This window comes from Panthera onca, chromosome B1 (genome assembly GCF_046562875.1).
Source record: "Panthera onca isolate mPanOnc1 chromosome B1, mPanOnc1 haplotype 2, whole genome shotgun sequence".
Classification (NCBI taxonomy): domain Eukaryota; kingdom Metazoa; phylum Chordata; class Mammalia; order Carnivora; family Felidae; genus Panthera; species Panthera onca.
In genome coordinates, this window is record NC_138342.1 from 173,121,169 (window position 1) to 173,134,215 (window position 13,047).

Consider the following 13,047-nt stretch of genomic DNA (forward strand, 5'->3'; position numbering starts at 1 on the left):
CCCAGTAATTTTAGAATTTACTTTTTCTTCTCTCTGCCATCTTCTCAACCTCACACATACAACACTTCTTAATTGTATTTTTCTCACAAGTAATTTCTCCCTCTTAATTAAAAACATCATATTCACTGTAGATAATTTAGGAGACATGGACAGGGGGCAAGAAAGTACCTATAACTCCACCAAACAAAACCCAACACTTTTGGTGTGTATTAAAGATTTGTCTTTCTAAAATGAGATTATACTTAGGGTGGTATGTTATTTTTCCTCACATACTGTATGTAAAGACCTTTCATGTTGTTAAAGATTCTAAATCCTCATCTTTAATGATTACATGATACTCCATTACAGACATGTACTGAAGTTTATTTAATGTAATCTCTATTGTTAGATATTACCTAGATTGTTTATTTCTTGCTTTCTGATCTTTTTTTTTCTTTTTCTGTTATGAATAACACTATAAAAACATTCTTGTAGTTGAAACTTTGAAGCACCTATTACTTCTTTAGAACCTTCTAGAAGTTAAGTAGCTGGATCTAAGGTTGTGAGCATTTTTAAGTTATATTGGCCAATTCTCTTCCAGTAAACTTTACGAATTTATACTTGAACCAAAAATTTCTAAATACAGAGAAGAAATAAAATCGACAAATTGGTGATTAAAAAAGGTATTTTTACTGGATTTTAGTTTTACCTAAACTTTTGATACTTCCAGTAATTAAAATTGTTTCCAGGTACATAAAAATATGTCCTGTTTTTCTGATGGTGTATTTAATAAATTGATTTGTTATAGGCCATGTATTGCGAGGAGAGTAAGTTCTTTCAGGAGGCTGTGTTTCTCAGTTTTGTAGATTGGCTGCCTTTAAGTTTCGTTTACTTTTTCTGTTTGTGTTTGCTGGTTTCCTGCCTCTAAATTATTTAGACATTTACCCATATTTCATATTTTCCCATTTCAATTCAATATCTGATTGAAATTTATTACTCTGCTTTATGTAATTTAGAGATCTTCCCCTCCTCTACCTTCCCTACCCACCCCCAAACTGACAGGCAGGTTATTCCAACATACATACTGATAATCTTTTTACAATGACTATTTTAAATGCATCTGTATCAGACAGAACATTATTTTATAGAGTTATATCTAGTCTTTACTGTATTTTACTTTTTCAGTACCTTAAGTGTGTTGAACTAATCTTTTTTATTTTTTCCATATTGTAATTGAGCTGTATATACAGGTTTCAGAATTTATTGAAGTTGGTTTCTTTCTAAAATAACTCCTTTTGCTCTTTTCAAAATAAATAACTTGGTCAGAATACAGGGTGTTGCAGGTTTCCTAATTTGAGAAACTAACATTCGGCTTTTTGGATTGCAGGCCATTGTATGTTTAGCCATATCATGTTGTGTCTAAATAATGTGGATCGATTGGACATTAAAGATGTGGGGTCCATCTGCTGTTGGTTAAGCAGTCCAACTCTTGATTTCGGCTGAGGTCATGATCTCACGGTTTGTGAGATTGAGCTGAGCCTCGTGTCATCACAGAGCCTACTTGGGATTCATTTTCTCTCTCTCTCTCTCAAAATAAACAAACATTCAGAATCATTTCATCTCATGAATAAAGACCAATCTGTGTGTTAATCTTGTTTAGAGAGGAAACCAACTCCATAAGAGTCTAAGTTGTCTAAAGTGTGTGTTGCTTAGTATAGTATATAATAGGCATTCAGCGAAGGGGCACAACTATTTAATAAGAGCTGAAAAATCTTGAAATATTCCACCACCATCATTGTGATCAGAAAATGATAGAAATTTCTTTTTTTGTTGTTGTTTTCTGTTTACATCGATTGTGTTTTATCTTGCTTTATTCTAGAAAGTTCCATATATTTGCATTGATAGTGGTTTGTTAATCAGATATGAATTGATTTTGTTTTCTACCATTTCTGTCATTTCACAAGACTCAAACTTTTTTTTTCTTTTAGTTTTTTTAATGTTTACTTTTTTAAGAGAGAGGGAGAACACAAGAGTCAGCATGAACAGGGGAGGGGCAGAGAGAGAGAGAGGAAGAGACAGAATCAGAAACAGGCTCCAGGTTCTGAGCTGTCCGCACAGAGCCCCACGTAGGGCTTAAACCTGCAAACGGTGAGATCATGACCTGAACCGAAGTCGGACTCTTAACCAACGAGTCACCTAGCCACCCTACAAGAGTCAAACTCTTTTAAACCACTTTGAAATAAAAAGCAAATGTTTGCTTGTTACAAATATATTACAAGATTAAAGAATCATTAATAAACACTAAATTTTATTAGTGTTCTATTTAGCAGCTTAAAAAATATCCATTGTCACTTATATGAGTTACAGTAAAATACATTTTTAATTTTTTCTAAAGTGTGTTATGTTTTGTTCAAGGAACAAAGTAAGTCCTACCTTTTCATAAAGTTTCTTTTAAAAGAAGGAAGTTATTAGTAAAAGCACAGTGCAGTTATTTATATTTAGAATTAGCTGTTACAGAATGTCAAATGATGTTCTTTCAGAGATTGTTTTTAATTCTTGATTATTCTTAATAGGTTTATCATGAAAAGTATGAAAACTATCATTTTCACAAAGAAAAAGATAAAAATCCAAAATCATCCCATCTCAGGGGCACCTGGGTGGCTCAGTCTGATAAGCATCTGACTCTTGATTTCAGCTCAGGTCATGATCTCATGGTTTGTGAGATGGAACTGAGCCCCTTGTCAACACAAAGACTACTTGGGAGCCGCCCCGCCCCCCCCCCCCCCCCCCCAAACATTCAGAATCATCTCATCTCATCTCATGAATAAAGACCAATCTGTGTCTGTGTGCATTCTGGGTATTTTTGTTTTGCAGAATTAGAATCATGTTGCACATGCGACTCCATAAGTTTTTGTATCTGTTGATGTTGATCAGGTTAATTTCAGTCAAGGAGGTGAAGAAACTGGGCAATAATTGAGTGGAAAGGAGTGCATGTGTAGTGTGGAAGAACATGTCCAGTCTGCTTTTATAACTTAAGTGACAAAAGTTAAATGAACATGGAGCTTGTGGGAGCTATAGAAGACGAGTAGCAGGAAGCATTGTGCTTGATTAAGTTAATATGGTTGAGACACACTGATCTGCTGTTGAATGTAATTGGCTCTATAGTATTTCATAATTTACTTGATTTGATGGATATTGAGGTTGTTTATGCATTAAGTTGTTCATACATCTTTGCAGGCATGGTTTTCCATGACATTATACTTTTGAAGTGGAATTGTTGAATATCTACATTTTTTAAGGCTTTCAATAAGTATTGACAAATTATCCTCCAGAGAAGCTGTGTAAATGTTTATACTTCTTCTGGTAGTATATGACTTGAACCATATTCTCATCATTAAAACGATGGTCATTATCACATTTTTTATTCGTCTAAGGACCAAACATTATTCTTCAATTTTGATTACTAACAATAATGAGCAGTTCTACATATATTTACTGACCATGTGTTATATAAATTGCCAACTTTTGACCTTTGTCATCTTTCAAGGAAAGGTATTGATATTCTTTTCTAGTGATTTTTTTTTATTTAAAAATTTTTTTTGTTTTTTACATTTAGAGACAGAGCACAAGTGGGGGAGGGGCAGAGAGAGAAGGAGACACAGAATCCCAAACAGGCTCCAGTCTCTGAGCAAGTGGTCAGCACAGAGCCCGATGCGGAGCTTGAACCCACAAACCACGAGATCGTGACCTGAGCAGAAATCGGATGCTCAACCAACAGAGCCACCCAGGCTCCCCTTTCGTAGTGATTTTTAAGGACCTTTTATAATACATCTTATATAGTACATAATTTTCTGGCCTATACTAGCCATCTTGTTAGCTGTCAGTCTTTCTCTGCTATTTACTTTTGTCTTTATAGTAAAAAGTTCTTTTTCACTTTAAAATATATAGAAATTCACCATTGTACTTACCTTTTGTTGCTTTTGTTTATTTTTGAGCATTTAATTGCTCCGTCTGGAGTTTACTTGTGTATAAGAAACAAAGTTCCAGTCTTCTTTCCAAATGGTTGGTTGGTTCTAACACCATTGAATATTACGGTTTTATATTTTGTTTTGGTTTGTTTAAACCTCAGGGTCATACTTGAGTTCATGAGCTCCAAACCTGTGCACATAGGCATGCAGGTGCACATACACTGCTTCTCACACGCTTTCATGTACCTTTCCCTGTAGGTAACAATAGAGGTAGATTCATCCGTCCCTATAGGTAACGATTTAAATGTGTTCTTATAATATATATTTTGTTTTTGTGTGCTGTATTATTAATTAACTGTGGTAAAATATCATATAAGGTGGAACTTCTCAACCGTTTTCCAAGTCTGCAATACAGCATTACCAACCATATATACAATGTTGTATAACAGATTGCTAGACAACCCCCCCATACAGCCCCTCCCCCCACCAGTCCTGCATAACTGAAACAGTATACCCACTGAACAACAACTTCCTACCCTCTTCCTCCTCCTAGCCCCTGGCAACCACCATTCTAACTTGCTGTTTCTATGAAGTTGGCTACTTTAGATACCTCATGTAAGTGGAATCATGGAGTATTTCTCATTTTCTGACTGGCTTGTTTGACTTAGCTTAATCTCTTCATGGTTCATCCATATAGTGGCATAAGATAGGCTTTTTTTAAGACTAATATTCGTGTGTGTTTGTATGTCACATTTGTCTTTATTCATGTATCCGTCACTGGACATTTAGTTTGCTTCTACTATTAGTTTGCTATTCACATAGCTATTGTGAATAATCTCTTTGAGATCCTGTTTTAATTCTTTCGAATATATCCTGAAAAGTGCAATTGCTGAATCACAGGGTAGTTCTATTTTGAGGAACCCACATACTGTTTTCAAAGTGGCTGCACCTTTTGTGTGCCACATTTTTTTACACTGTATTGAAATAATACACAAAAGCATACAAAGCATTAGTACATTATCACATAGCAGACATCTAGGTCAAGAAATAGAACTTTCCACCCTTCCACATAACCCTTCTCATTCCCCTTCCAAGTCATTAATTTCTCCTTTCTCCCCTTAAAGAAAAGTCTATTTATAAGCCTGATTTCTAACACTGAGTTTGATCTGTACTTTTAGAACCTTCCATAAATGGAATCATAATAAGGGTGTATCTGGCCTTTTTGCTCAATACTACGTTTGTGTGTATATAATTTGCTCATGTTCATTGCTATGTAATGAATGTTCTTTTGTGTTGCTTTACTACAATTTATCTGTTGTAGGTGCAAACATTTTGGTTGTTTCAGTTTGTGACTATTAAGAATAATGCATCTATGAGCGTTATTTTTTGTTGTTGTTTGTTTTTTTGTTTTTTGTTTTTCATATTTTCTTTATTGAAAATACATAAACACACTAAAAAGAACCTCAAATCCATATATATATATTTGAACTTATCAGTCTGATATTTTTTCTTCATAATTATATGCAATCAAGGCAGACTTTGTTAAAAAATTTTTGGAGACACCTTTATATAAAGAACAAATTTGTTCTATAGAAAATAATGTAGAAGATGTTTACAACTCAGAGAGTCTGAAAATAGACATTTCAATAAAACTGGCTATTTTATTCAGTCACAGGAATGACATTGGAAATATAGCAAAGATCACATTGAAAATTACGAGGGAATTAGACACTAATAAAAATGCTCCAAAAGATAATTGTTTTAAGACGTTGGTGATATAAGGAAGGGGTGGGAAGGAAAAGGTGGACTTGAATAAGTTAGTTAAGCAGAGTGATTAGTAGTTACATAATAACTCAGGGATACATTAGAAACTAAAACGTTACTAGAAATACAAGTTTTTAAAAGCAGTGTGTTACTAAAAATATGAAAATGTGCACGGTGGATGCCTAAAACTCACCCAATTAACATTTTAAAGTATAATTTAAGGCCATTTTTATTTTTATTTTGAGAGTGAAAGCTGTTGAATAGTTAGGTGGGCAGAACAATTTCATCACTACTGGAGATTGATTTTCACTTCAGTAATCAAGAGAAAGGAATTTAAATTTTGCTGTCCTTAATTGATGTAGTAGTTAGAATTATAAGCAGTACAAAGAGAAGGCTTGTTTTTCACAAACAGCTTGATTGGTAGAAGATTTCTTTCTTTTTTTTTAAAGCAGTGCTATTTTACCGGTTGGATAAATTGTCTCTATCCAACTATTGACTACAACCTCCCACATTGACCAGGATTTCCTTTATAATTTTGATTGATTCCCGGAATAGGAAAGACCATATTCCTCATACTAATTTGCGACTTTCTCTTCTGTTCTCCATACTATACAATGTGACTAATGATAACAAATGAGCTTTTATATGATAAATAAGTTATATTCACTTATGTTGGTATCTAAAATTTTTTAAAAATATTAATTTGGATGGATTTTTACTATTTTGACAAGCACTATTTTTATTTTTTGGTATTTTCATTTAATTTATTTTTTTTAATTTACATCCAAGTTAGTTAGCATATAGTGCAACAGTGGTTTCAGGAGTGATTCCCTAATGCCCCTTACTCATTTAGCCCTTCCACCCTCCTACAACCTCTCCTGTAACCCTCTTTGTTCTCCGTATTTAAGAGTCTCTTATGTTTTGTCCCCCTCCCTGTTTTTATGTTATGTTTGCTTCCTGTCCCTTATATCCATCTGTTTTGTATCTTAAAAGTCCTCATATGAGTGAAGTCTTATATTTGTCTTCTCTAATTTCGCTTAGCATAATAATACCCTCCAGTTCCAACCATGTAGTTGCAAATGGCAAGATTTCATTCTTTTTGATTGCCGAGTAATACTCCGTGTGTGTGTGTGTGTGTGTGTGTGTGTGTGTGTGTGTGTACACACACACACACACACACACACCACATCTTTATCCATTCATCCATCAGTGGACATTTGGGCTCTTTCCATACTTTGGCTGTTGTTGATAGTGCTGCTATAAACATGGGGGTGCATGTGCCCCTTTGAAATAGCACACCTGTAGCCCTTGGATAAATACCTCGTAGTGCAATTGCTGGGTTGTAGGGTAGTTCTATTTTTAATTTTTTGAGGAACTTCCATACTGTTTTCCAGAGTGGCTCTGTCAGTTTGCATTCCCACCAATAGTGCAAAAGGGTTTCTCTTTCTCCACATCCTTGCCAACATCTGTTGTTGCCTGAGTTGTTAATGTTAGCCATTCTGACTGGTGTGAGGTGGTACCTCATTGTGGTTTTGATTTGTATTTCCCTGATGATGAGTAACGTTGAGCATTTTTTCATGTGTCGGTTGACCATCTGGATGTCTTCTTTGGAGAAGTGTCTGTTCATGACGTCTTTTGCCCATTTCTTCACTGGATTATTTGTGGTTTTTTGGGTGTTGAGTTTGATGAGTTCTTTATAGATTTTGGATACTAAGCCTTTATCTGATGTTTGCAAATATCTTCTCCCATTCTATCGCCTTTTAGTTTTGCTGAACATTCTTGATCATGTTTTTTGGTCCACATAGTCATGCATGAAATTACTATGTCATGAGGTGGACAGCACAATAAAAAGTGGTTTGCCGATTTTATTCTCCTGAACAGTATATGAAAATTTTGGTTGTTCACGTCTTTGCCAATACTTTATTATCGGTCTTTTTTTTTAATTTTCAAATATTTTGGAGATTTTGTGTATGTCATATTATACTTTCTTTTTTTTAACACTGATTGACCATCTTTTAATGCGTTTATTGGTCATTTGGATATTATCTTTTGTGAAGTGCATGTTTGCTACTTGGGTAGGAGCCGAAATCAAGAGTCCCCTTTACTCTTTAAATTTTTAAATTTAAAATTCTTTAATTTTTAAAACGACATTCTTTGATGCATTCTTGTTCAAGTGTCACAGTGTTGAGGACAGGGGGATTATGTTTCCTTTTCTTTATATTTGCTCAAAGTACTTAGTTCGTACTTGCTCACAGTCGTGATCATTATAATAATGTAAACATCCCTCCCCAAGTTTTAGGGGAAATCTCACTGCTCACTAAAGATTCAGCTCTCTGGAATCCACTAAGTCAGTTTCTGTGCATGCATCTGTTTTATGGCCTCTTCTGTTTGTCACTGCTGCTGTCATCTCTGCTGTTATTCTTTGTTCTTGTTGATTTGTCTTTAAAAATTCTTCTGTGTAGGGACCTGGGTGGCTCAGTACGTTAAGCATCAGACATTCAGTTTCAGCTCAGGTCATGATCTTGGCGGTTCGTGAGTTCAAGTCCTGTCTCCCTCTCTTTCTGCCCCTCCACTGCTTGCGTGTGCATGCCCACATAGTCTTTCGCTCCCTCTTTCTCTTTCTCTTTCTCTTTCTCTTTCTCTTTCTCTTTCTCTTTCTCTCTTTCTCTCTCTCTCTCTCTCTCTCTCTCACACACACACACACAAAATAAATAATTAAAAAAATTATTTTACTGTAATTTTAGTGGAGTTTCAGGAATATGGTTGTTAATACGTGAGCCCAGCCTGCCATGTTTAACTTTGTAGACATAACTTTCTTCTTGTGTGATGTAGTTTTTATTTGCCTGTTGTAAAGAAAAAATGCTTCTTGAAATCCATTAAGACTGCCAGTCATCTCCATGATTTTGTTTTTGTATCATGTAATCATGTTTAGATCCATGTAATAATTACTGAGTCTTTAGGATGATGGGGGTTTTTTTTTCCTGTTTTAGAAGATATGTTTATGTTTGTGCTTTTCTTATCATTTTATATATTGTGACCCATAGAGACCCAGTTTTTGCATATAGAAGTGTATGTGTTTGCCCTTGGTTCTCTATATTGCTTACCTGAATTAAATGGACCTTATTTCTGCTTTTTAAAAAAATTATTTTTTTTATAACCCTTTTTAATGTTTATTTTTGAGAGAGAGAGAGCGAGCACGCACACACACACACAAGTTGGGGAGGGGCAGAGAGAGGGGGAGACAGAATCCAAAGCAGATTCCTGCTTTGATTGGGGCTCAGGCTCAAGAACCGCGAGATCATGACCTGTGCCGAAGTCGGACATGACTGATTGACCCAGGTGCCCTAATTTCTATTTTTGACTAAAGTTTCACATACACAAGTTACTTGAAGGTAGAGAATCTGTGTTATTAAATCTCTCTATTGTAGGTAGTAGGAAACATGTGCACTTCACTTGCTCAAGTTCAAAACACATTCATATTAAAAATTGAATTGCTATGGGGCGCCTGGGTGGCTCGGTCAGTTAAGCATCTGATTTCAGCTCAGGTCATGATCTCCTGGTCCGTGAGTTTGAGCCCCATATCAGGCTCTGTGCTGACAGCTCAGAGCCTGGAGCCTGCTTCAGATTCTGCATCTCCCTCTCTCTGCCCCTCCTCTGCTCACACGCTCTGTCTCTCTTGTCTCTCTCTCTCTCTCTCTCTGTCTCAAAAATAAAAATAAAACATTTAAAAAAAAATTGAATTGCTAAGATAATTTTTTTGGAGAGTAACGTGACAAACCTTTTGAAACAGTAATTTTAGATAGAAGATGTTTTTTTCTGAAGTGATATTAGCATATATTTATTTAATGGATTGGGTTATCTGATTTGGTGTAAGGTTATGGTAATGAGATCAAGGTTCTAATCCCCATGTGGATTATATTTTGTCATATGCCCTGCATTCTTAATATTGGCAAACTCAGTAATAATTAATACTGCTACTGGAGGGCACAAAGACAACTGTAACCATGAATGATCGATCCAGGTAATCAAGCTACCAGAAAAAAACAACCCAAAACAGGCTTTTAAGATGTTGATTCAAGGGGTGCCTGGGTGGCTCAGTCACTTAAACCTCCGACTTCAGCTCAGGTCATGATCCTTGTGGTTTGTGAGTTTGAGCCCTGCGTTGCTGTGCTGACAGCTCAGAGCCTGGAGGCTGCTTAAGGTTCTGTGTCTCCCTCTCTCTCTGCCTCTCTCTCTGCCTCTCTCTCTCTCTCTCTCTCTTTCCCTCTCTCTCTCAAAAATAAACATTAAAAAAAATTTTTTTTTAAAGAAGACCTATGTCCTAATTTTAAAAAAAAGATTCAATAAGGTTTTCTTTCTGTATGGAGAATAATAACCAATGAGCCATTCTTAGATAATCTTAAACATTTCACTTGATAATTCAGTTTTACCTTAAAATAGTTGACTATCAGTAATATCGTTCCTGTAAACTATTTTCCTATAGGTTCTTCTTTGAACTAAACTTTCAGTGTTTTTGATGGAAAGATTTTTAATCATGTGATAATAGGTTAAAAGATAAAATTCTGAACATGGTTATAACTCTGACTTTTTCTAAGGTGTTAGTGTTAACTAAAGAAGTTCACCAGCAGTCTCTTTATCCAGTAGCTTAAACCATATTCACTCACTGATACTAAATGAAATAAATCATCGGTGTGTGCTAGGCTTATAATATAAGAAGGCTAATTTAAGGAGCGTAAACAATTGTTGATGGGTTTGTGGGGAGTGGTTTGCTGGTTAATGCTGAATGCGGACTTAGTGAGTAACAGAGCTATGTGACAGTGGTCTTGGGGTGGGTGTTGTGGTGGCCATGACATTGATGAGAGCTCTTAATGAGTTTTTTAGTGGTGAAATGACCTAAAGGCAGGCATGAGAAAGGAAGAGGAGGAGGAAAATAATGCATCATATTAAATAACTGAGGATTGACCCTAAAGTGGGCAGTGAAAGAAAGTGTGCCTCAGCCAGCTGATTCTGATAAGCTTTTACTTACTTTTCCCATTTTGGATGAGCTCCCTCATTAAGGATACTTAGATTTTTTTTTCTTTTTTTTTTTTTTAACCAGTAGTCCTTTATTATTTACTAAATAACGGTAAATTAGTAATCAGATTGATCCGTACCCTTTTCCAATTATATTGGGCTTAATTATTAGTCTTTAGCTTTTCCTTTTTGGTGAATCTGTTTTATTTATTCCTTGAAGACCTTAAACATAAAAAGCAATTGTATTTAAGATGCAGATAATTAACCAGAATTTTGCAAGGTCTGTTGGAATTGATTACATGTTTGATTATTTTTTGAAATATTTCTCAACAATCGTCCAAATATTTTTGTTTCCATTTTAGAACAAAATCCAGTCTCATAGCAGAGGAGAATATAATGTTTACAGCACCTTTCAGAGCCATGAACCAGAGTTTGACTACTTGAAAAGTTTAGAAATAGAAGAAAAGATCAACAAAATTAGGTGGTTACCCCAGAAAAATGCTGCTCAGTTTTTATTGTCTACCAATGGTAAGTGTTAAAATTTTTTCCTTTTATATGCCCACTGTGTACACCTATTCTGTAGGCTACTTTGACCTTTACAAAGTAGAATAATTCAGAGATTTCTGCAAATAGACACTTGGAAATATGTCTTTCCCACATGGAATGTGTAAATTCTTTTTTGTCTTCCCTTTTGTATTCTCTTTTAGTTTCTCTAAATTCCGTGAAAGAGATCCTTTAGGTGTCAGTTTTCTTTTAGTACCCACACAGTCTGTAGGGAAGAAAAAAAAAGACTTTACTATTAGATTTAGAGCAGGTACCGTTTGTGCCACTTCTTGGCTTAGTAGCCTTGAGCAGATCATAATAGTTGAGTCAGATTTTCCTCATGGCCAAACTGGAGATAGGAGTATCTATGTTACAGTATCATTATGAGTAGTAAATGTGATAACTCTTAGTGTGCATAGTGAGTGCTCGTTAAAGTGTGCCTAAGCTCTCCAAAGAGTATTTCAGTGTAAATACACACTATCTGTCAAAGGATGGTCTCCATTCCAGGATACTTTTTGGGAGAGCACTTTTTCTACTTGATACTTGTTCTTTAAGGACACAAACTGGAATCGACATACTGCCTTCTTCCCAGCAAGCCTCATGGATGGAAGAAGATTCTTCTTACACCATTTTGTTTGCTCGAGAAAAGTTATTAACTAAGAATTAGAATCATGTAATGACTACCAGAATTTAAGAATATCTCTTTTTGTTCTTCTAAATTTTTTTTATATAAGTTGTTGTGACTTGGTTTATCCATGGGGGTTTGGGTCTGAAGAGAATCGTTAAGAGTGATTGAGGGGGGTACATCCAGGTTCTAGTTAGCCATTGTCTGTAAAAATTTAAATTAAAACTTTCTTGAGGCTGTATAAGGCACTATTAATGAAATTAGATTTTAGTACCTAGACCTTACTGTCCTTTCCCATTTGCAGATGATAAAGTCAAGAGACTTCTGGGGTGACATGGTGGAGATTACTGAGTGACCCTTTCATCCAATTTAGGCTTTATCACCCACTGTATCAAGTTCTTAGAAATACATTCCATAAAATGATGCCATTAGCTGACACCATTGCTGCTTCTTAGGTGACCACTTTTCGGATCATCAAAGCTCTCCCCAACCAGCACGTTGAAACCCTCTACCCCATCTCTTCTCACATAAACTGCATTTGCCTCTCTTCTCCTTATTAAAGGAAAAATAAATAGAAATAAAAATGATTTAAAGCTTATAACTTAGGGCACTATAGATGAAGGAAATGTGTTTATTCATGTTGTATGTTGGCTTCTAATCTTGGTTCACTTTAAATTTAGATGTAAACTAAGTTATTTCAACAACACTTCAGATACTGCTGTTTCACATCAAAATAATACTTGATCATATCATTTATATGGTTTCTACTTTTGGAAGTAAATGCCCCAAGTAAGTGTGCTGGGGCATACATACCTCATATATTGGGATATTTGTTCTTAATAATTTTGGCAGTTCACTCTTTGCGGGATAAATTACTATTCTTTTATAAAGGGAGATTTTTAAAGTAAAAGTTGAAATAGAATAATGGAGCCTGCATACCCATCACCCAGCTTCAGCAGTTCTCAGTTCATAGCCAGTTGTTTTTTCAGGTGCTTCTGCTTCTCCTCCTCCTCAGTATTGTTCAGAAGCAAATCCCATTTCAGTTCATTTATGGAATAAATCTCAAATATCTTTCAGTTCTCACTTGATATCCACAGGTGTCTTCCATGCGCTCTCTGTGATTTGAAATAAGCAAAGCAGTGTATAATCAGATGA

The 13,047-nt window shown here is 35.3% G+C and overlaps 1 protein-coding gene across 5 annotated transcripts in view; it reads left to right on the forward strand.

The window, feature by feature from the left end:
- PPP2R2A (protein phosphatase 2 regulatory subunit Balpha) overlaps positions 1–13,047 on the forward strand; it is an 84,804-nt gene that overhangs the window by 55,750 nt on the left and 16,007 nt on the right. For all 5 annotated transcript variants that reach the window (XM_060653217.3, XM_060653218.3, XM_060653215.3 and 2 more), the window contains exon 4: positions 11,087–11,252. In XM_060653217.3, coding sequence (XP_060509200.1) covers positions 11,087–11,252 — 166 coding nt within the window. The remainder of the gene's footprint in view (positions 1–11,086; positions 11,253–13,047) is intronic.